At 38.3% G+C, this 22850-nt stretch overlaps 1 protein-coding gene across 1 annotated transcript; it reads left to right on the top strand.

Annotated features, from left to right (window-relative positions):
- The first annotated feature begins 884 nt into the window (after window positions 1-884).
- LOC114364397 (BMP and activin membrane-bound inhibitor homolog) lies at window positions 885-22608 on the top strand. Its single transcript, XM_028320544.1, has 5 exons — window positions 885-933; window positions 5937-6111; window positions 14370-14530; window positions 20313-20484; window positions 20932-22608. Exons 1-5 carry the CDS (start codon window positions 885-887, stop codon window positions 21101-21103), a joined length of 729 nt encoding a protein of 242 aa, XP_028176345.1. The 3' UTR covers window positions 21104-22608.
- The last annotated feature ends 242 nt before the right edge of the window (window positions 22609-22850 follow it).

The following is a 22850-nucleotide window of genomic DNA, read 5'->3' as shown; positions in this document are numbered from 1 at the left end:
AGTTCCCGCGTGCTTTGGAGAGAGGACCCCTTGAAGGGGTCTGTAGAGCGAGGCTGCGGCCGTTGCATGGGGGCAGGCATGCGAACGATTCACCGACTCGTATGCTGCCCCACTAAGCGCTACCAGAGGGACCCGACTGGTTTTTAGTGGGTAGGCCTTGCCCTTCAGGCGAGGAGAGCCCCACATAAAAAAAAAAAAAAAAAAAAAAAAAAAAGGTCAGTTAGTTTAAGAGTAATAGTCATTTATTATAAAATTTCATATCTAATAAAAAATCCTTAGAAGAAAATATTAAAAGCGACTTTAGATGAAGTAATTGCTTGCTTCTGAATTATATTTTGTTAACGACGGACAACTATGGAACCCTACACTGCGCGTGGCACGACACGCACTTGGCCAATTTTTTTACTTAAGATTTAAACCCAGTTTTCTGGCAAACTCTATTTCTCTATTTCTTGCGGAAAAAATTACGTGATATTTCCTGAGACCCCCCCTCTCCCCCACGTGAGATTTAGTGAGGTTTTTGTTGACCCCCTCCCCCCCCTAAAAGTCTCACGTAATTTATGGACGCCCCCTAAGGTGGTCCGTACCGTCACGCATACGCTAACTTTCAACACACAAAGTGTTAATGTCAGTACTTTAAAAGGTGTTTCAACATTTTTGCCCGTGCCACCTATGTCGCCTGTTGACACCTGTGAAATGTTTACCCATGCGACGGTCAATATTTACACACCAAATTGAAACGGTAAAACGAAAAATTTTTAAATCCAACAGTTGGTGGCGCGCGCGCAATCAATTCAATACCAGATGACACGACTGTTATGATTTAAGGCGACAATCGCACAGTAGAAGCTTAGCTTAGGCGTTAAACGAGGGCTATTGTGGATATGACGGCTCACGACGCCCACACAATCGGAGTTATGCCCTCCACAATCGGTAAACGTTGTTATGTCAGAAATAAAAAAAGCACTCAGGTAGCCGGCCTTTGTACCATTGTGGGGTAACGACGCGATGAGTCTTAACAGAATCTCTGAACAGGTGGCGCTCCAACTCATCGTTTTGCACTTTTAGGAGTTCGACGAACGCGTATTCTAATGTTATTCGAGTGGCGTGAAAGCGTCTCGATAACCTCGGCGGACGGGACGTGGACAGAATGACTGATAAATGACGTATACTTAGCTCACTGTACAGCGTTTTGGCCATTGGTCTCTACCGCGTCGGAATAAGGGCTAGAGACTGAACTAGGCGCCGACACCCGACACAAACCGCTCATTTACATCGCGAAAGCAACCCGGAGTTAGGTTTAGGTTGGCTACAGTCTGGATAAGTTCTCAAACCAGCCGAATATTCATGCGCACGCATCATTCCTGCTGAGACTATGGGAACTTGCCAGTTGTACTCATTCGAGGTACACATCCGTAAACAAACTCACAAAGGTACTAAACTGCGGTCGGCCTTATTCCGAACAAATGTTAATCCACCGCTGTAGAATTACATCACTATAAAGTACGTCGAAGAACAAGGAACTGATGTTGGGCCTCCGCTGTGTATTAATCGTGAACAGTGCTCAGCTTAACCTGCAATTTTACGAGGAACTGAGCGCGAGTTACAGTCACTGGTCGAAGGCACGTTATTACCGATCTTGGTTAAGGTTAAGATATCGCTTCACGGACTACTTTGTTAGGTTTCTTCATGAAATAGGCGATCAGTTTCCTTACAAAATGTGCCAGTATCTCAAAGCAGAAATCAAAACCAATCAAGCATATCATGTACCCGTATCATATTAATTAGGTTCTCAATGAATAGAAAAACTTCTCAACGTGAATAACTGTTGCAATTTTCAAACTTACTGGCATGAGACGATTAACAAAAGTAATAAATCAGATTTTCTATACATTATTCTCGAGACTGCGGTGCGGTTTAAAAGGTAATTACGCTTTTTTCTTTGCGCTCTCTACTTATCCGGCTAGACTGGTGGCTAGTCCACTATATCGAGTCGACTCGGCGTCGTTTGATGCAACTTATCGCAGCTTTCGAAAACCATCCCGATTATCTTCGCGATTTGTCAAGGTGCAGCAGCTAGAGCAGATGCCCGATCGCGCCGAGATAGCAGAAGAAACGCTACTCGACCCACAGACTAGCTTCTCTTGGCGTAGACAAGGGAGAAGAGCCAGATTTATTGCTATGCAAAAAAAGGTATTCTTATTAGGCCACACTATTTCAGTGACGTTTCGAGCTAATCTCAGCTTAATTAATCACCTTTTGAAAGCATTTAGCAGTTTCAATCGAGAAATCCATGGATTCGGTGAATTTCGCGAAAGAAAAACTTAATTATCCCGTCTTTAACTCTACGTTCATTATACCATATGCATAGCTTGTTTGCACAGCATTGAGATCCCATCTTCTCAATCCATGAACAAAAACTTGATAAGCCATGTGCGTGTCGAGCTCTAGTTTAGCGTCGTTTGTATGAAATGCGCTAGCTGCACTCTCTGCGTTGTGCTCTCGGTTCGCATTCCGATGCAAATCGCCCGCGGCCGGCCAGATTACTGGCGCCGCAATGGATAATTACGCACCGCCGAGGACATCCATTACGGAAGATAATTCAGCGGGGCAATTAGAGGATGAGTCGTGATTCGATCAGCGGCGGCGATGCAGGCGATAAACCGAGCTAAAGCAATATAAATTAACTATGCCCACAGTTATTAAGAACCGCTCCAGGAGGTGCCTGGAGCGGTTCTTAATTTTTTAGCATTCCCCGGAACAACTATCCTAGAAACGCCGCAAGCGCACACCTTATTAAGCTTCGTAATAGACGCGTGCATTTGCTATAATGATACCGCCAATCGGGGATACGAATTGTCGAATAGTGAACATCGGAATGTCGCAACAAGGCCGCCGCATAGCCTTGCTCTTTCCGCGTCATCCAATCAGCATAAAGCCTGTTATGTTGCCTCCAATCCGAATAGCGTAGAAACCGGCTGCGGCGCGAGCCACGAACATTATTAACGTAATAAAGTACTAGATAAAACGGAGCCGGACAGCGTGTGAACGCTAAGAGAAAGCCGTTGTCGCAACATTAGTCGCTTATTACCATCCGATAGCCGTTCGGGTGTTTTCGAGTGACTCCGCATGTTTGATTGCGTTCCCAGAAAGATCCGTCCATAAACGTTTATAGCCTTTTAATGATCCGGCCAACCGTGTTTATCTATTCAAATTCCATAATGAAAGTCGCACATCTTCAACAAAAAGACTTGATGCAATAGATAATCCGCCAGAAATAGCTCCGCTGCGAAATCTGAGCGTAAGTTCTGTACTATCTTAGCGGTTGATCTAAATTGGATCTCCAGATCTGAAATGAGCGAAACGCACTGAAATGAACTCGGAGCGTGTTATCACGGGCTGTCTCATTGCGTTGTGGTGTAATGAAATTGAAGGGACGTGGCAAACGGACCGGCGTCGATTATCTGCTAAAGGATTCCGAGCCGCGTCTTCCCGGGAACATTTCAATCGCGATGGGCCGAAACCGGCCGCGATCCCATCGCGGTCCAGTTCACTTAAATATTTACTCTTTGATTTATTCTCCCCAGAGCAGACCACGCGAAACAAACATTGCGGTCGCATTTGCATTCTCCTTTAATTTTGTTGTTCTCTTTAATTTTAAAACAGAAACGCTTAACATTAACTAGATGAGAGAATAACGAACTGTTTACAAATTAAATTTAAATGCTCCACTAACCCCTTTCATCGTGTCGTGGTGTAATCTCCAGAAAGGAAACACGAAATTAACACCTCATTTAAGGCACGTGCCCAACGGTGACCAATTGCGACGAGCCCTTTGAAAAAGCGTGGAACTCAAACAAATTACAACCGCGGTCTAAAAACGAGGTCGGTAAATTAATGTGCCGAGAATAAGTATTCGCTTAATTCTTTGCAGCGAAATTAAACGGCGACAAAAAAGATCTCCCAAGAGTAAACAAAACACAATCACCGTAATAAATCTAAGAAAAGAAACCAAAAAGCACGAAAAGGATAAGAAGCACTTTCCTTTATCTTATAATGTTTTATACCATACAAACCCCGTCTTCGACTCATTAGTTTATCTCTCTCGTTCTGGTCTCGCTACGTCTCCCTCTGACCCATCTTCGGAGAGCCATTTATCAACATCCAAATAACATGCCGGGCGGGACCTTTTCTCTTGTTTTTTATTTACTTTATCCTTTCCTGCTCCGTTTGTTTTCTTTATGAACTCGAAATTGATTGTAAAGTCGCTCTAATGGCATCTGTCTAGCATAATGTACGATGAATTGATAACGCTAATTGTGTTGCTAATGAGTAATGTTTAACAGAATATTTTTAGAAACAATATCGCGGACGTGTCAGAAATAGTACGGAACAATGAACGATAAAATTAGTCGTAATCGTAACGCGAAATAAGACAAACAGTATGAAGCTAACGACCGTAATAGAATCTCTGTTTCATAATAAACGCACTGGGTGCTGCAATTAATGGAGGCAATTTTGCGTGCAAAAGCTATTAAAGATAGCTATTAAAAGTTTCCAATTTCCCTTGGAAGGGTTCGGTTATTAGCCGCGCTTGTCTTTTTGTCCATTCGAATGGGCTTTTTATTCTTCTTAATTATTTATTTATTGCCGGCTGAGGAACTGGCCTCCCGCCGCTCGCGACTTTATCTCCCGCTCCGAAACGAGTGCAATCGGAATTCTTGAACTTCTTACGTGAATTCAGACCAATTGAAAGATTCTTTCCAGTTTTCTCGAACTATTCAACGTCACTCAAATCCATCGGCGATGTAATTTATTTCAATAAGAATCGTTATTTAAAATTTGATTACTCTCGTCAGTCGGGCTTAGCTTTTTATCGGGATTCTTAATCGATGTCCCACCGGCAACGTCAGCGGCCGAACACTAATCATTAAAAAATTAGAATTGAAAAAACATGGTTTGGTGGACGAAGAAGATATTCTAAAGATGCCTGACGTCAGGGGGGGTCTTCCTTAAGTTTCCTCGAGACTCTGAGCAAATAAAGCCGCGTCCCTCTGAAATTAATTTCGTTTTGTTTTATCGTCTGGAGCCGGGGCATTTACATTGAATGCGGTCGGAGGCAGGCCGTTGGTAAGATATTTATGTAGGGGCCCGCGGAGTATGACGTGCGCATTATTCATACACAATCCGCGGCACGGACCAGCTGTGTGTTATTTTTACCGGTTCATCGGCTTGTCGTCGGGTTCCATGGAACAAGTACGTTTTTTTCAGACCAGAAATGTTTTTATGGCACAACTCCCAATGGGATATGGAACCGATTGCTACTTTGAAATATGTGATGCCATGTACAGTTCAGCCTGGCAGGGTTATTCGCGTTTCTTGTTGACGTAGACGTTGATGGTTGTACTAGCTGTTAACGCTGGAGTTAGGTAAACTTGGGCTCGATAAATCGACAGCTATCAAATTTTACGATACAGACAGGCGCCACGGCGTCGACAGGCTTGATTGGATTCACATTCAACGTTGCATTTCCTTTAACATTTGCAACAGCCATTTCCTTCTCTAACTTAATAGCATTAACACATTTAGGTGCTCGTTTCCTTCGTTTTCTTGCACAGCATTAAAGAGGTTTATCTGTCTCATCACATCGACGCATTTAACATTCCCGAAGGTGATTTTACCTTTACGCGAGACAGCAATTAAAAGTTTCTCTCTAATTTTATCTTCTAAAAGCGCAGCAGGTGTCACCGGATTACGTTTCTGAGTCACCACACTGCGACATTCATTGCCTTTTCTGTATTATATTAACGAGTGTTTCAACTTTTTTCTTTTTTTGTTAATTATAATCTAAAACAAAAATCCCTAAAGAAGCTAAAAGTATTTGCTCGATCGCGTTCTAAAATAAAATTTTCAAATCTTTTTTTTATTTGTTGCAGAATCAAAACCAGCCAGTGACAGTGAGGGCGTGCGGTGTTACTGCAATACTGCAGAGTGCGTCGCCACGGGTTATATGTGCCGGTCGCCGCACGGCGGAGGCTGCTATAGCGAGCTGGTGGCACCGAGGAGGACCCACCACGCGAGGCATGGGTGCTTGCATCATTTGGCTGATACGTGAGTGTTTGATCTTTTTTATTGGTTTCTCTTTAAAACTGGCCAGTAGAACAACCTCCATTATTTTAAGTTAAGTAGTTTCCTTTTTTGTTTTTAGGCAGTTGTCAGTTTACCTTTGTAAAATAGTTTTCATCAGCTCCGATGTCCTCATACAGTACACTCCGTGTATCTTTGACATTTTAGTGTTCATTCCGAGCTGGTTATCATCTCTTTTTTAAAGTATTTATTGCGATACATAAGGTATTATCTAAGGTTATTATACACTTTTTAATCTTCTCTCAACTTAATTCCTATAACATGATCATGCACTGCGTAATAACACCACACCACAACACGCTTATTACGTTGTACAGCAACTTCATTACTGCAGAAAATTTACTTGAAACTTGTTTACAAAACTTTAAACTTTCTACACAGTGATCTCTTAGTTTTCCGGTAAGCTATAAAGAGAGCACATCACATTCATTACCAATAATAATCTTAACTGCGTCAACTGAAGCGATTACGTGTTCTTGCCGAGCGGCTACAAAATCCCTCATTTAATGTTCCACAGAAAAGCAATAATCGATCCACTAAACAACTAACGTACACGCTTTACGATTCAATCTTATGGCAGGTATTATGTTATTTATTGTATTACCTTTAATTTGGATTTATTTAACATCAAGAATTCCGGATTACTCAGCCAATTTGGGATTGTTAATTGCACGGTTATCAGACACGAATCTTTTAGAAATCTTGGATCTAACAAGACTCCCGGCGTAAAAGATATAAGATCGTATCACGCAACGATTACAGGTGCAATTAAATTAATACGGATCACATGCCCTTTCGTAACGATTTGATTCGGTTGCCAAACATTACAGAATCCGAATAAATTAATCGATACGTCATTGATATTTGGACATATTTACTCGATTTTGATAGCGGATCACCGACTAATCCTTTAATCGTCGACGCATCGTCCGACAGGTTTTATTGCCTTGTAATTATGATTTGTTTTGTGTTCCAACATCGGTCGGTTTCCTGTGTTTCTTGTTAACTTTCATCGTGGATTTAATTATCTATTCTTTTGTTGGCCGGTGCACGAGGCGCATTGTCATCCATCAAAACTGCTTATCATGGTTCGGGACCCGTGGCTTGCTTAACTAATTTATCTATACACGGCTTTTCTACTAGCCGTCATCATTTATTTTTACCGATATCTAATTTATTGAGCATTTCAGTTGCGTTTTCTTTGTCATCGATGTAGAAATTGTGATTTCCATTTGATTGATGCGTGCCAGCGGTTGTTTACCCCTTAATAGAACTTAAGCAGTCATATTAAAATATTATTAATCGGAGTGTATTCACCTCTGAATATTAATTATTCCGACGAAGGAACAGAGAGGTCCGGTCGGTTTTTATACGCTGAAATTACCCGCTGGCTTGATTATCTTATTCGGATCGGCCCGGGCCGTTCAAACAGGTTCTGCAGACGCGCGCCCGTTTTATTTGCTTTAAATAATTTTTGCTCGTTTTTGGCAATCTCCCGTCCATTATCTTTGTTAACGATCTGGGCTGCTTCGTTAAGATTCGATCGAATTGAAAATAGTTGGGTAATTAATTTTAGTTGTTTATTTGTTGCGTGAGTGATGTGTGTCCTCGTTTGTCGATAAGGGACGAGAGCTAGGGTTGCGAGGGTCAGAAGGAGGAGATAGCGGCGACGCAGCTGCACGGCCGCCGACCTCTGCAGCCATGTTGGATCTATCGAATATACTTATGTACATCACTACTGAGCAGTGATCTTTGGATACACTCCGTATATCATCACTCATTCTTATTCGCGTCTAATTAATGGCCAATGATAAAGTTTCTTCGCTCTGAAGTGGAAATATGTCCCGTTTTCAAAACAATCGCTGAAATAAAGATCGTGTTACCACCTTACCATATTCAAATGTCATTTTGGTTAATTTTATCACATTCACAGGCACTTGAGTAAATACTCGTTTCCTAAAGCGTTTGCACCGAAATGATCACAAAAAGATTTACGTTTTCTCGTAACTGTAGCCTGCTTTCGCTTGGTATTTCCTTTCCTAGTATATTTTCGTTAATACAAACATAGTAAATTCGCCGTATTGGCCTTAAAGCTCAAAGACGGCTGAATCCTTAATTGCTTTAATCACTCCAGCATCAATTATTTTAATTCAATAATTGCATGATTATGTTTTTATACACCGTATCCGGAGTAATCCTGTAATAAGAATTTAATTGTAACAATTATTGCAGTCTGATACCACTTAGGATTTCTCTTTTAACTACAAGATATCAACTTCAATGAACTTAGCTAAATGTACATCCGTAGGTACCTAATTGCTAATATCTTCCACACTGATTATAAAATTTATCTTTTTTTATGCTTAATTGCAAAGTTGTTAAAACAGTTTTGATTACATTTCTTATCGTCTTACTTTTGACGTAATTAAGTTGAACTTTCGTCATTGCAATCAGTTGCCGTTACTTGTGTAATTCACGTGTCATTTTGTTTTATTTAGGTATTACATGATGCATAGGTAATATTAATTTAGCTCATGTAATCATTGCAAAACTTGCACATGAAACTGAATAAATAAAATAACATAAAATCTAACACAAGAAAAAGTATCCTGTCACAAAAGCTATTTTGTTATGATCACAGCTTCACGTCTCATTTTTGAAATCTTACAAAGCTGTTGAAGATGCAGCACCGTTCTGGACGCTTGTTTTTAATTGTCAGAAATTATTTACATTTCACCATAATAAGAAATCGTATGAAATGAGTTTTGCAAACACGTAATAAGTACACGCTTTCTGCTTTGCGCTTCACCCCGAACTCTACATAAATGTGTGAGTAGTGAGTGGGTAGCCATAAAGAGCTTTATTTGTATTAGCAATAATAATCATGTTAAGAACTGATCATAATAATATATTTTTTATGAAGTTAGTTTAATTTGAATGAACATCCCTTTTAGACCCATGACATGCTAAAACATGCGTGTTGTGTTTTGAGGGGGGATAAAATTATAAAAAGCCATTGAAGACTTCTTAGTGACCTTAGAGGCTGGTTATTAAAGTCGTTATAAAAATCTAAAGAGGGTACAATATTCTATTACTTACCTACGGTTTCTTAATTTTTAGAGCCCTACAAATTTTGTTTTTAATTAATTTCTCCATACTATTTTCGGCCTCATCTTTCTTAGGCCCTCAGAAACGTTGTTCAAAACTATAACTTAAACTACAGCATATTTTACTAAGCTTACATTCAAGTTATTTACTAAGCTTGAGACCAATCACACGCATCAAATCCTTTATTCTTGAGCGTAGTTTCAAATTATGGCCATAGGCCCGATTTCCGAATTGACATTTTTTGGATTGAACGTCATGTTCATCTTCTATTCAAAGATGAATTTAATATGAATATGACACTCGATTAGAAGATGAGCACGCTCAAGCCAAAAATCTCAAATCAGAAACCGGGTCATTGAGATGGGCCGTTATGATTTGGTCAACTAATTGATGCGGACTCTCATATCGTTGTTATATGTTTTGTGATACGCCTTTTTGCTGTAGCCCGATGTTTGATGGCCATTGTAAAACATAATAAATTATAATTTATTTTTACGTACCTGTTGTGTTCTTAAAAAGTCGCTAGTGGGTCGCAAAATCAAAAGTAAATAAAAGAATACCTACATAAAAGATGAAAAGAAATATTTACTCGTACCTATACTATGACTTTTAAGCAGCAAGCCAATTATGTTTCATTTTTACCATACAATAATTGAAAGTAAGGTTTCCATACCTGCTTAAAATGATTGCCCAACTTTCATTGTTTGTTAATGCCTCAAAAAATTAAGCAATTAATTAGTGAAACCGTAGAGCCTTAAGCCTTCAGCTTTAACGAGGTCCCATAAAAAATTAGCCTCAAACAAAGCAAGGGCCAAAATTCCAGACATTCCGTAAATCCTTCGGCAAAAAGATCTATCTAGAACAAACGCATTTAAATTTTTGATGAAATATTTGGAATAAAACCCGATGGACTGGCACTGTTCCCACGAGAACATCTTGGGACGGACGACGGCATATTCAGCTTAACAGTGGTGTCTTACCTCTTTATAATACGGGCTATTACCTATGCTACAAATATGTTAAGTTTTATGTGTTATTGCCTAGCTAAATTAGTGAAATTGATTGATAACATAATCGTTTTATTGTTCAACAAATAGACTAATAAAATAGACTAATGTTTTGGCAGAACTATTAGCAGAATAACGAATTGACCCAATAAAATTCTCGACAACCAGGAAATTGTACAGCGATATGTGAAACATGAAAATAATCAGTAAAACAAGTTGGAACAAGTATTTGTTATCGGTTATTCTGTTTGACGCACGCAAATTCATGAACATATCTTTGAGCCATAGTATTTGTAATTGTAGAGGTAGTTTCTTAATATTGCACAAGAATTAAGTACCTACAATTGAATAATTTTGTAATTAGGTAACTTATTGTCACGTTGACCTGAAAATAAGAACGACGATTATAGAACTCTATAAAGTAAATAAAACTTAAATTAATTAATATTATATAAGCTGTTATATTCTGTGATACACACGAACACTCGTGTTAATATTCTGAACTCACTGAAAATTCATTTCTTCCCAATATTTAACACTCTACCGACTCATTAGCGAAAATGAATGAATGATTTCCGCGGTGCAAGTAAACATGTCCCTCGTGAATATTGAACGCTGGACCCTTGATAAGGCTTAATAACACTCCCAACTAGGGTTTCCAGGTGTCCGGCTTTTTAAGGACTTGTCCGGCCTGTCCGGCTTTTGTTATGCTTTTTATGTGGCTGCCGCGCCAGTCGAAAGTCGAGCCACAGAATAATAGGGAGCTATACGCGTAATAGGATGTTGCTTGGACACACTCATGAGCTATGATGATACTAATTGCACCAGTGACATGCCAAAGGTATATCCGGCTTTTAGGGTAAATAGAGCTATATTTTTTAAACCACTGTGTAAAACGTGACATTGGCAAAACAGTGTGCCCTCATTGGCGAAAAATGCAAGTTCATCGCCATTAAGGATTTTAGGGTTTAATGTCCGACCAAATTAAGCACCGAGTCCGGCTTGTGTTTTTGGACCTGGCAACCCTACTCCCAACAGGCTGAAACTGCATATTCAACGTCCAAGTAAACATCCCGGGGTATTAATTTGATGCAAATTTTCGTAAATGCGTGGGAACACGCTCCGTGAGCAGTGTGCGCGAAACAGCGTGTTTGTATTCGCAAGCGCTGCTACAATATTATCTGACTGCAGAAAACTGCGGGATAATATCGATTTATGTCGAGTCTAGTTGTCTCCTTCAAACATACCAGTGTCAGGTTGATGAAAGAGATGTGTAGAGAAGAGTAGGTACCTATATCAGAATCATGCGCTGCGACAATATTGTTTGACTTAGTAGAAAACACTCCACGATATATCGACTCTACTTGTATTCATCTACACACAAACCAGAGGCCCGTATTATGTGAAAGAGTTATAGAGACGAGTATATCGAAATCGTTTCACAGAATAAGCCCTCAATAAATGTTAATACTTACTAATGTATGTATGTACAATAACGAATATCATATTGCATTCGAATTTATTAGATAGGTTTCGATAAAATTCGTGAAATGTCAAGACTTGTCAAGTGATATTAATTTTAATAGACTAGTTAGACCTAATTAATTACATTAGAATAAAATTGACTTTTTTTCAGCGATAATTTCACTATGTCGACAGCAAATTGATTGATTTTTTTTATTTTATCTATAATGATGAATATAAAGATACACCGGCGCTAATCCATTGTTAGGCGCTATACCAATTAACTTTAATAATCCGAGCTGTACACTTTTTCAAGAATAGGTAAACCTATTACCGCTGTTGATTCTATAAACTGAAGAAATATAGGAACCATAAATTCTCGCTGTCTATAGCTTGACTGATTTACGATGGCGTCGGTCTATGGGCTCGCGAGTTAGCAACATTGTAACTCGCGACAGCGAGCATGCTCACTGACTAGCTCTCTTTTAGACAGGTGTACACAGTTGATTTTTGCAGACAATTTGACAGTGAGGTACTCTTTTACTTTTATGCAGCTTAAGCAGTTCAAATTTTTCTGTACCTACCGAATAATTTTAATTAACGCATCGTAAAGGTAGCAGGGAAGCGCTGGACACAGGCCGCTACCAATCGATCAACGTGGAAAGCATTGGGGGAGGCCTATGTTCAGCAGTGGACGTCCTATGGCTGAAATGATGATGATGATGATGAACGCATACTGAACATGCTATTGTCACTTATCATCAGTTTAGCGCTGAGAAGTCGTTCCTTGGCTCTCAAATCCTTCTATTTCTGCGATTAATTTTAATGCACGTTCAATAAATGACTTCGGAGACCAACTTGGTACGTACTTAAATCCTGACTAAACAAGTGTGGTGTAAGATTAGATATAAATATAATAGATGGAACTTAAACTTAGCGAGTCTATGGTTAAGTTTAAATAAGAATATGACTATAGGCAGTAAAATAACATCAATTAAATATGACTAACATCCTGATATAAGTTAATAATGTCAAGCTGTTCAACCCGGAACATAGCGCCAAGTACAAACGCCGGCACAAACTAAGCAATGCTTCTTCTGTAGTAGTAATAAGTACCAAATTGGTACAAAAAGTCTGATGGTTGACTGTACATACATATAAAAACTTATCAACAGTTAAACAAACGGACAGACCTACGTGTAGAGGCAGTTACTTTTGGCATTTGATCATTAATTTGCGAGACCTATTAATCCGGTACCATGTCATAACTTAGAATGAGTTGAAGAGCCTTAAAGTGTAAGCTTTAGAGATAGAATTAGGTTAAATAAATAAAATAAAAATACCTAAGTGAAAACAACTGCAATGCTTAAAACCATATCGGTCACTGGTGAGCTTGGAGCGATAGAAAATAGTGTCAATTTTTTTCGTACTTATTACTTACGTAAAAATGTTTAGATATTTATGTAGAGACATTTAACGTAGTTTAATAACGTAATATAAATGCTTTTGCTCACCCCACATTCATTTTTCTCTCGATGGGAATCGAACCCGGTACTTTAACCACCGGCTGTGGCTGTGAAATGTAGAGTCAAAAGTTCTCTATCTTTAACCGATTTCTTTCCTCACAAGTTTACATACAAATCTCTGTTTCTTTTTTAATGACAATGCCATCCATTGTCAATACTTCTAATGACTTAGACCATACACTAAAAAAAGGGACATAGTCGCTTTAAATACGCGAATCAAATTTTATACTTTTTTGCTCTGTACAAAGTGGCGTGCGTTCGAATCGAGGTCAACCGCAAGTTTTTACTAATATCTACCATTGAGTCTGTGGACGTGTTGAAATTAATTCTACATCAATAAAAACAGCTTTAAATTCAGTCTCATTTGCAGCTAGATAACTAAGCTTTACGGTATTTACTCGTGTTAAATCTAGACCGCGATTGAACGGTGCAAAATGTATAAAAACTTTCAGTGTAATAAGACTTTAGGAATTCATTTTTATTTCAGTTCAGTATTTAAAATTCAGTCAAAATAATTGTTGTTTACGCACTCATAATTAGTTTTCTAATATTTACATAAAATAAAAATACTCATTAAGCGATATGAATAAAGATGAAACCAGTTCGCGGTTTTCTAATTAAAAACAGTAATTGCATTTCGATTTAAGCAAACTTAAGTTTTTTTGTTGTTAATTCAGTCTTTTTTTTTTGCTTGAAATTTTTTATTAGGTAATAAACAATTCAGTCCTTGTTTTCACTTTTTACGCTGAGTTGCACCACCTACTATAACCGTAACTATAACGATAACCGGTGCTTTTTGAATGTATTTTCACAGATTTTAGACGTTTGTTAATGTTAAAATAAGATGGTGCAATCCAGCTCTAACTCTCATTCCGTTAATAAACATTCGAGATACAAATTAACATTTTAAAAAACAGCTGAAAATGCTACCTTATTTCTTGTTTTCTCATTTTTTTCACAAACTCATACTGGCCGGTTTTACGGCAGAAAATTGTAATCACGCAGAACTTTTTCTTTTTTGCGTTCTCGTTTCAAATTCGTCTTTTGTCTTTTAAAAAAGAATTATTAAACTTCTTTTTTCCACATTCTAATTTCAAATTTTCTTTTTCTTTTTCAGAGAAAAAGAGGCGTTGTCCCACTGTCAGAACTCGCCAGTGTCAGGCGGGGCGCCGCCGCCGCCAGACCATTCTCTGCTGCTGTGCTGCTTCAGGGATATGTGCAACCATGAGGACAGCCCGCTGTCCACCGCTAGGTTCAACGCCTCTGGCATTGATTCTGGTAAGAATTTTTTGATATCTATCTATTTTAGCGCTTAAACTTTATTCTGGCACAAGCTCTTACATAAAATATATTTTCTTACGGTTATTAGCCCTTCAAACCCTGCGAATCGAGACACAAACGGTCTTAAGCGACTGCTTGGGGTTTGATGGTGTATTAGTGCTGGTTATGAGTTATTTTAACCATTTTAGATGTAAGGTCATAATAATACAAATTTTTACTCACAAAAAGAAATAATCGCAAGAAAATAAGGAGAGGTAGTTTAGGTAGACACCCTTCATAATAAAAAAGTTTTGTTCATTTTCATAAATCAGAAGAATAACAGTTCAGTTAAAGACTAGTATCAATAATTGCCACAATTGTTTATGTTAACTAAGACGGTAACTCATACATAATCATCAATAAATCGCATCATATAAACAAACAAACTAATCACGTTAATTAAATGCTAACTACAATCAAAGCGTCCATTTCTACGTAACTGGTTGATAACATAATTAACATTATGTACTAGATTTAAGTATAATAGTCCTTAGCTTTCCTGCTACTACGATATATATTATATCGTAGTAGGTAAATACGTCAAAACGTTTTTATTCATTCATTTACTAACATACAATTTTAGTAAGTCAGTCAAGTCGATTGTCAGTAGTTCATCCCCATCCACCACTGGGCTAAAATCCACTCTTAACACAAAAGTATGTTTATCATAGCTAGAAGGGTTAACGTCCACCCACAAGGTGGATCGACGACATCATAAAAATAGCAGGAAGGCGCTGGACGCAGGCCGCTACCAACCGGGCAACAGGGAAAGCATTGGGGGAGGCCTATGTTCAGCAGTGGACGTCCTATGACTGAGATGACGATGATGATGATGTTAAAAGGAATATTAACCATCATAATCATCAGTACCTCTATACCTCTAGTAGGAAAAACTTTCGAGTTCGTTTCGTTGTCGTTGTGAGTGTCATCGAAAAATTTTGTATGAAAAATTAAACAGCGCCCCCTATATTATAGCCGCCCTAGGGGGCGCTGTTTAATTTTTCATACAAAATTTTTCGATGACACTTTGAATACGCAACGAAACGAACTCGAAAGTTTTTCCTACTAGAGGTACAGATCATTATGTCTCTACTACAGGAGCACGACTCTCTCTAATTTACCAGAGGCAAGTGGAGAATTTTCCTACAGTCCCCACGCTAGCCAAAATATTAATACCTACCTATTTTTTGCGGTACAAATGCCTATGCGCTTTTTATTTAGAAACAAAAACAAAATATAAACTCAAACGATCACGTCTTACAAATTGTTTACTATCGTATCGTTTTCCTGGTTCTCGACAGGTTAATATCCTTAAATCACTTCCTTAACTCTACAACGGGCTTTGTAGAGCTTTAGGCTAAATTCTGCAATGGGTTGAGTCTACGCCAGAATATAACCAAACATATTATTATCCAAGAATGGATGCCAGCTCCAGAATCTAGATTACCTCATCAAAATATATGAATAACAATTTCCAAGATTACCTCACGCATATACAGGGTGTATTTGTAATTGTGCGACAAACTTTGAGAAGTTTTAGACCTCTTAATACCTAATTATCCTGCTTTCGCCTCCGAGATTTATTTTACCATGTAGTACCCCTGTACGACAAGTCAATCCGCACACAATATTCAGCGCAGTAGTAGTAAAAAACAAAAGAGCGGGCAACCCCACCCCTACCACGCTGTGGGCTCGGTGTCCGAGCGGTCTCATTCCTTTGTGCGCACGCGCAACGACCGCACGCAGTATAAGAAAAATGCTTAAGTGACGTCACCAGGACGTTTTTACCGACAAAAAACGTAATTATTTTAAGTTGTGCAGTGTAGTGACGAGAATTAGACCCAACACAAGGTTGGTTTTAANAACTTCACTTGGTAAGTTCGTTTGATCATTCAATAATCATTTCAAAATTACGCCAAATAAGACTTACGTGATATATTATTATTACGAGATGAAAAAAGAGAGAGGTAGTATAAGTTGACATTAATAAAGGCGATTTTAATTCAATACCTTTTACTACACGACGATATCAACTATCAAAAATTTACCTATGCAGCTAATAGCTTCATGAAAAAATGAAATCGTGTAAAGTGCATAATATTAAACTAAAATTGATAGCTTATTTTACGAAACGTTACAGATAAATTACATTTACTACCAAGATCCCTTTACAGTAAGTCTAAAAGCTTCCTGCAACACCCTGTATGAGAACCATTCACACCTTTTATCGATATTGAACTGTTATTGATGGAATTCTATTGAATCGCAGTTTCCACGGACAAAGATGTTGTACCACATACCGTATCAAATGTAAACACACTTTAGCATGCTGACTCACCTACTTACACCGCTGCTGTACGCTTTGAAATTTACAATTATCTACATAATTCTGATGGAAATGATAAAGGAATATCAATTTCGTTGTTTAAGTACCTACATTTCTCGATTTTCTCAAATATTTTTACTCTGACTTCCATAGCATCTCCGTAACATAACTTACATCAATTTTTTTGGAAGGTCTTTTGACTTTTTATCATTTTATTGATTTGAGATGTTTTATGACAGAACTATGTTTTATTTCAGTAAAGTACCTATATTTTTATCTCAAAAACTTTTCATTTAGAAACAACAACTTATTAATCTTCTGAAAGATTAACGAGCTTTTTTCAGGGACCTTAAGAGCTTTTTGAACAATAATTGTCTTTTTATAGTTAAAAAATGTGACTTAATCATTGCTTAAAATGCTAACTTAACCCGCCGGCCAAATACGTTAACTACAAATATAAATTACTCGATCCTCGACCAATCGCTTAAGGGTTAAATAGAAAACCATACAATAAATTAAATTGGCGACAATATCTCCGAGCCTTAATGAGCAAACTGAGCAAAGCTTTTAAGATCCTTCGCGAGTTAATCGAGCTAAGGCCCTTTATTTAAGCAAAAAGCATGCTTGTCCGTTTCTTCGTTGACGCAGCGGTTTTATTAATTAGTGATTTTACTTTTTATATTACTTGGAGTTGTAATTCTATGGAGTTCTATCCAATTTTAGACGCAAGTGCTGATTTAGAAATGTTATTTAGAGATAATAATGTACCCATAACATTTTAAGTAAGAAAATTAAGTAGGTACCTACTGGTGGAATATTATTAGTCATACGGGGGAGAAATGTCCTTAGCTGTTATCTGTGTTTATAATTACATAGTCAAAGTAGGTAGCTTATCGTTTGTTGACTACTTATTCATTGCACAATTTATTGCTATGATTGCAAGTGAACAATATTCAACATTCGCACAAGTCTCAATTCCTTGTTTTATAAGAACCGATTATTAAACGTGGCCATTAGAATTCAATTATAGCGAATTAGTTATACTCGAAATCTATTGCAAGTGTACCAGGAAACCAGAAATATCAGATGCATTTTCTTAATAACTCCGAAGAGTATCCGCCGGCACTGCACTCGCGATGCGCAATTGTTTTAACGTTATTCCATCTTGCTCCTTTGTTGAAATTAACAAGGCCCTCGAAATAATAAATTTCAACCTTACCAGCGAAAGTTTAAGATATATTTTACCGAGCCCTGAATACTCCCTCTTAATCAACCAGTATAAATAGCGGGGAACCTGTTCATAGCTGTTCCTCTTGAGATGTAGTGGTGTCGAAACGTCTGCAATATCGTTATCGATTGCACAGATCTGCTGGGATATCGATAATACTATCTGTAATTTAGTTTCGTTATAAATACCTAGCCAAATAAGGATATCTTGAGGCTGAATCTAATTTTAATAACATTATCTGCGTTTTAGATTATTATCGATATTTCTAGTATGACCGGATACAGAAGCATGTATTATGGAAAGGCGTCATGAAAAACGACTGAGACAGACTTGTTTACATGGCCTTCGTTATCGTTGTATAAAATCTAACTCTATTTCGATAAAAAAAAAACATTTATTTAATAACGCAAAAGCTTTTCTTTCCTTTTATTACTACTTTCGTACATGTGCTTATTTTACTAGCATTATTTTGTCGTCAACGAAATTTGAATCCTCAATTTCATGCTGTTATAGCCCTGTAAGCAAACTGAATAAGACCAAACAACTTGCGTACAAAGCAAATGTTATACAAAATACTATCAACATTTTTCAATAATAATTATTAATTTGTATTTAATAATTGATACTCGATATTTCACTATCGATTCGAGGGCCACCCCTACTGCGAAGTTATTTATGCATTTGTTTAGCGAGACCTTATTATGAGAGGTTTAAAGATTAAATGGAAATGCTGGGAGTGTTTTCTTGCAACAAAAATGCATCTTTGTATGAACATTCTTCTTGCGAGTAGTGATGTTGTGCCTTTTTGTATGTAATTAATTTTTCGCTGTCGTAACCGTTGTTGAAATTCCGACGGAGGCTTTTAAATATTTTTATAAAAGCTTCTTTTAAAGCTCATTTAATCTTTTAACATTTTTACATTTTGCAGTTTCACTAAATCATGAAGACGATTATGTTATATTTTCGTGATGATTCTTTATCAGTACATTACAACATTTTGAAAGATAAACCTTTCAGTAGCAAGAAAGCCATGTAAGCAGAGTCGCGGGTATAAGCTATAGTTTGTACATGAAGCTCGATATTAATTGTCAGAATCAGAAAGAATGCTATTATCAGTGCAATTTGAGCATAAAAGTTATCGTAAAGGTGACTATACACTTATCTTGAATACATAACTAATAAGTTTTGGTAACCAAGAACGGAGTAACCAAGATCGGAGAGAATTGGAAAGAACTAGGTCATTTAAATAATTTATCAGTAGAACTGAAGACTGTCGGATTGTTTTCCCATAATCTAGACCCCAAGATACGGCGCCAACATGACCTGAACAGGAATCGAACTCAAAACTTCATTGCACATGTAGCTCAAGATATACCCACATCAATAAAATATTAGCTCTACTTAGAATCGAACGCGAGAACTCTCTCGCTCACGCGCATGTCTGCGCCGGCGCACCGTAAAATGCACAACCACCCTAACCTCACGAAACTAACTCAATCGCCTATCGCTGCAAAATGCATAGCATATAGCTAACAGCAATTAGCTACTGTTTCATGCGTTCCCGGTACGGTCGCCCGCGCATCCCTTCCTCGAACGCAATCATTCGCTGATAAGTTCGCCCGGCGTCACGGTATACCGAATCCAGTGGGAGGGTGCTGTGCTATAGCATTCCTGGTGCGTCAAGATATGGGAAGACCTCCCAAGGAGATTTAAGCTGCGTCTGTAGCTTCGATCGCGCGAATTTCGATCATAAAAAGTCTTTATCGTGCTTCACGCGATCAAATATATTTATTTTTTTACCACCAATCATTTCACAATAATGGACTTATTGAGAGTTATGATTGGTCAACCATACGTTTAATTCCCTTTTTCACTGCAGTCAGGATTTTTTGCATAAAAATTATGCACATCATCGTCAGAATCATTAGTTTTTAACTGATTTATCTAACTGTGTTTTAACCCGAACTGCACGACATACTCGTAATAAATGCAGGACTCGGAGGCGAACTGTAAAAAATAGTTACGATCATTATAGTAGATCGATAGCTCCTCCAATCCATTGAACTAGAATAGCCGCTCAACAAAAATTTAAGGGTTCCGTTTTTTCCCTTTGGTACGGAACCCTAAAATCTCATACTTTGCTATTGTCCTAAAAACAAACTTAAATTCTCTCTCTCTTCTTCCAGATGGTAACGCCGTAGCCAGCGAGCGAGGAGCCAGCTACAACGGCGAAGTGTGGTTCAAAGCGGCCACCATAGCAGTGCCGGTGTGCGGCGCGCTCATACTGTTCCTGCTGGTGGCAGTCGCTGTGAGGCTGCTGAAGGCAGACGCGCTGCTCCACGCTGACAGGAAGCTAAGGTTAGACCTACAACTGTCTTCTATAGTAAACTGGTAGCCAGCGATAGATCCTGGGTACACAGGAGTTGCAGCGGTGGGAACGAGAGGTGGGAATAGTCCCATCGTTGCCAGCGAGGTCCGACACAAAGTGGTAACTGAACCTGTGATGTTGTGAGGAATGCTTCTGCTGAAGATTTCCTTGCTTATAGCCAAGATTATGTCTTTTGTAGCATATTCACTGCAAACACAACAGAAAATCTGCTCTGTGATCCATATCACAAAGTTTTGTAACTCTGCAATTGGACAAAGATTGCCTGATATTTCAGCTGCTTGTGTATTTTTTTCTTTCAATTCAATTATTATTTTCCTTAGAGACAACTCTGTTTCTTTACTATCATAAGTACCTATTACTCCCACTATTAATTGTTAAAGACCATTTGACTCAACCTTTCTCTTTTCTATTTCCAGAGGTGGCTACATGTCGCCACTAGCACAGCACAATTCCGAAGACGTAAAGAAGATCTGGGTGGGCGCGCCGTCTGCCCCACTCCTGGTGACCCCTGGTGGCTGCCTGGTGGCGGTCGAACGGGCCCAGCTGGTGGATGGACCCAGCCAGCAGTTCTGTGATATCCAGCGGTAGGCCTGGTGCTCCGTGCCAAAATGGTGGGTGTACCTTAGGGTTTCTGGTTAGGGCGAGACGCCACGAGTTGAGATGGAAGGATGTGGTAGCTGATGTTTTAATATGTCTTTTAATATGATAGGAACATTTATGAGTGTCCCAAGTTGACTGAATTACGATGCTAGATTATGAAGTGTCGTGAATGAACTTTACAATAGTACTTTTATAGTAGACCTAACAGTCTCCGCATTGCTAGTCTAGATTAAGGTTTACATCTACTATAAAACATGAAGCCTTGAAGAATCAATTTTGTACGTATCCACTTATTTATGTTAGTGAGGTTTCAAGAACATGATGTTGCCACGGTAATATAAAGTGACTGTTGTCACTGTTAAATAAGGTCGGATTTTGCTTAGCAAATTCATTGTAATTTGTAATATACAACATATCAATAAACTATATTACTTAGGCATGCTTTTATTACAAGTCATTGTACATAAACATTGAATGTAAAATCTGTTATATGTTTTACTGAGTCAATTTTGAAATCTATATACGAATTTGTAACTTGTCTCGACGAGAAGTGGTTGTCTCAATAGTTTGGTACACTATCCCTAAGTTTTGGACAGGGCACAGGGCATATGAATTTCTTTTAATTTGCGGGCTGTAACGTGAAGTAGTACCTCAGACGGACGCTTCACGAAAGAGTTCTGACTGCAATATTGGAAGCATTTACGTCAATATTGGCAACATTGATTGCAATATTGGCAACATTGGCTTCAATATTGGCAACATTGATTGCAATATTGGCAACATTGGCTTCAATATTGGCAACATTTACTTCAATTTTGGCAACATTTACTTCAATTTTGGCAACATTGACTGCATTATTGGCAACATTGACTGCAATATTGGCAGCAGGTGCACCATATCGGTCGGGTAGACAGCCAACCTAAAGTTTGGTCTTGCAATTTCTTAAAAAAGGTTTTACTACATTGTGTTAAGAACTCTTTTATGAAACGATCCAACGAAATGATCTGGAGCAGTGTGACTGAGCGACTGATTAGATTGTTATTATAAATGTGGTCACACTGACATAATAGGAAAGGGTAGTTCTTGAAAATATAGTCTTTCTAAGAAGTGAGGTAATCGTTTTTCTTCTAACAGTTTTAGCAAAGGTATTCCTAAATGACCCAGTGATGCTTGTATTACTAGGTTTGGATATTTATCGTAAACAGTGTGTTAGAGTTGGTGACCATGTTAGTGAGCTGGAGGAAATTACATATGGAGTGCCCCAGGGAAGCGTGTTGGGACCAACACTCTTCCTAATTTACATTAATAACCTCTGCAACCTGGATATCTACAACGGGAAAATCTTCTCATATGCAGATGATACCGCTATAGTTTTCTCTGGTTCAACATGGGATGAAGTACACACAGTTGCTAAAAAGGGTCTCGCAGATGTAGCTCACTGGTTGGATAATAATCTATTGACTCTAAATGCATCTAAAACGAAATATATCTGCTTTACAAAGATCAATAGCACTCAACCTGATTTGAAGTACCAAATAAAAATTCACTCATGTAATGACATCGCCAGCCTAACTTGCTCTTGTAAAGCCATAGATAAAGTAGATAAAATTAAGTACCTTGGAGTAATGGTCGATCAACGCCTTACGTGGCATGCACATGTAGACTTATTAATAGGCAGAACCCGTAAGCTTTTATGGGTGTTTAAAACTCTGAGACACGTTGCCGACTCAGTCTT

Source organism: Ostrinia furnacalis, unplaced genomic scaffold, assembly GCF_004193835.3.
Source record: "Ostrinia furnacalis isolate ACB-3 unplaced genomic scaffold, ASM419383v2 OfSCF0419, whole genome shotgun sequence".
Classification (NCBI taxonomy): Eukaryota; Metazoa; Arthropoda; class Insecta; order Lepidoptera; family Crambidae; genus Ostrinia; species Ostrinia furnacalis.
This window is presented reverse-complemented; position numbering and strand designations above follow the sequence as displayed.

What these genes read in the sequence shown, in the direction of transcription:
- LOC114364397 (XM_028320544.1), top strand. Translation starts at nt 885, where the DNA reads ATGACGGCTCACGACGCCCACACAATCGGAGTTATGCCCTCCACAATC. An exon ending in AGTTATGCCCTCCACAATCG is followed by an intron (nt 934 to 5,936) that starts GTAAACGTTGTT and finishes TATTTGTTGCAG; the next exon opens with AATCAAAACCAGCCAGTGAC. An exon ending in CGCCTCTGGCATTGATTCTG is followed by an intron (nt 14,531 to 20,312) that starts GTAAGAATTTTT and finishes CTCTTCTTCCAG; the next exon opens with ATGGTAACGCCGTAGCCAGC.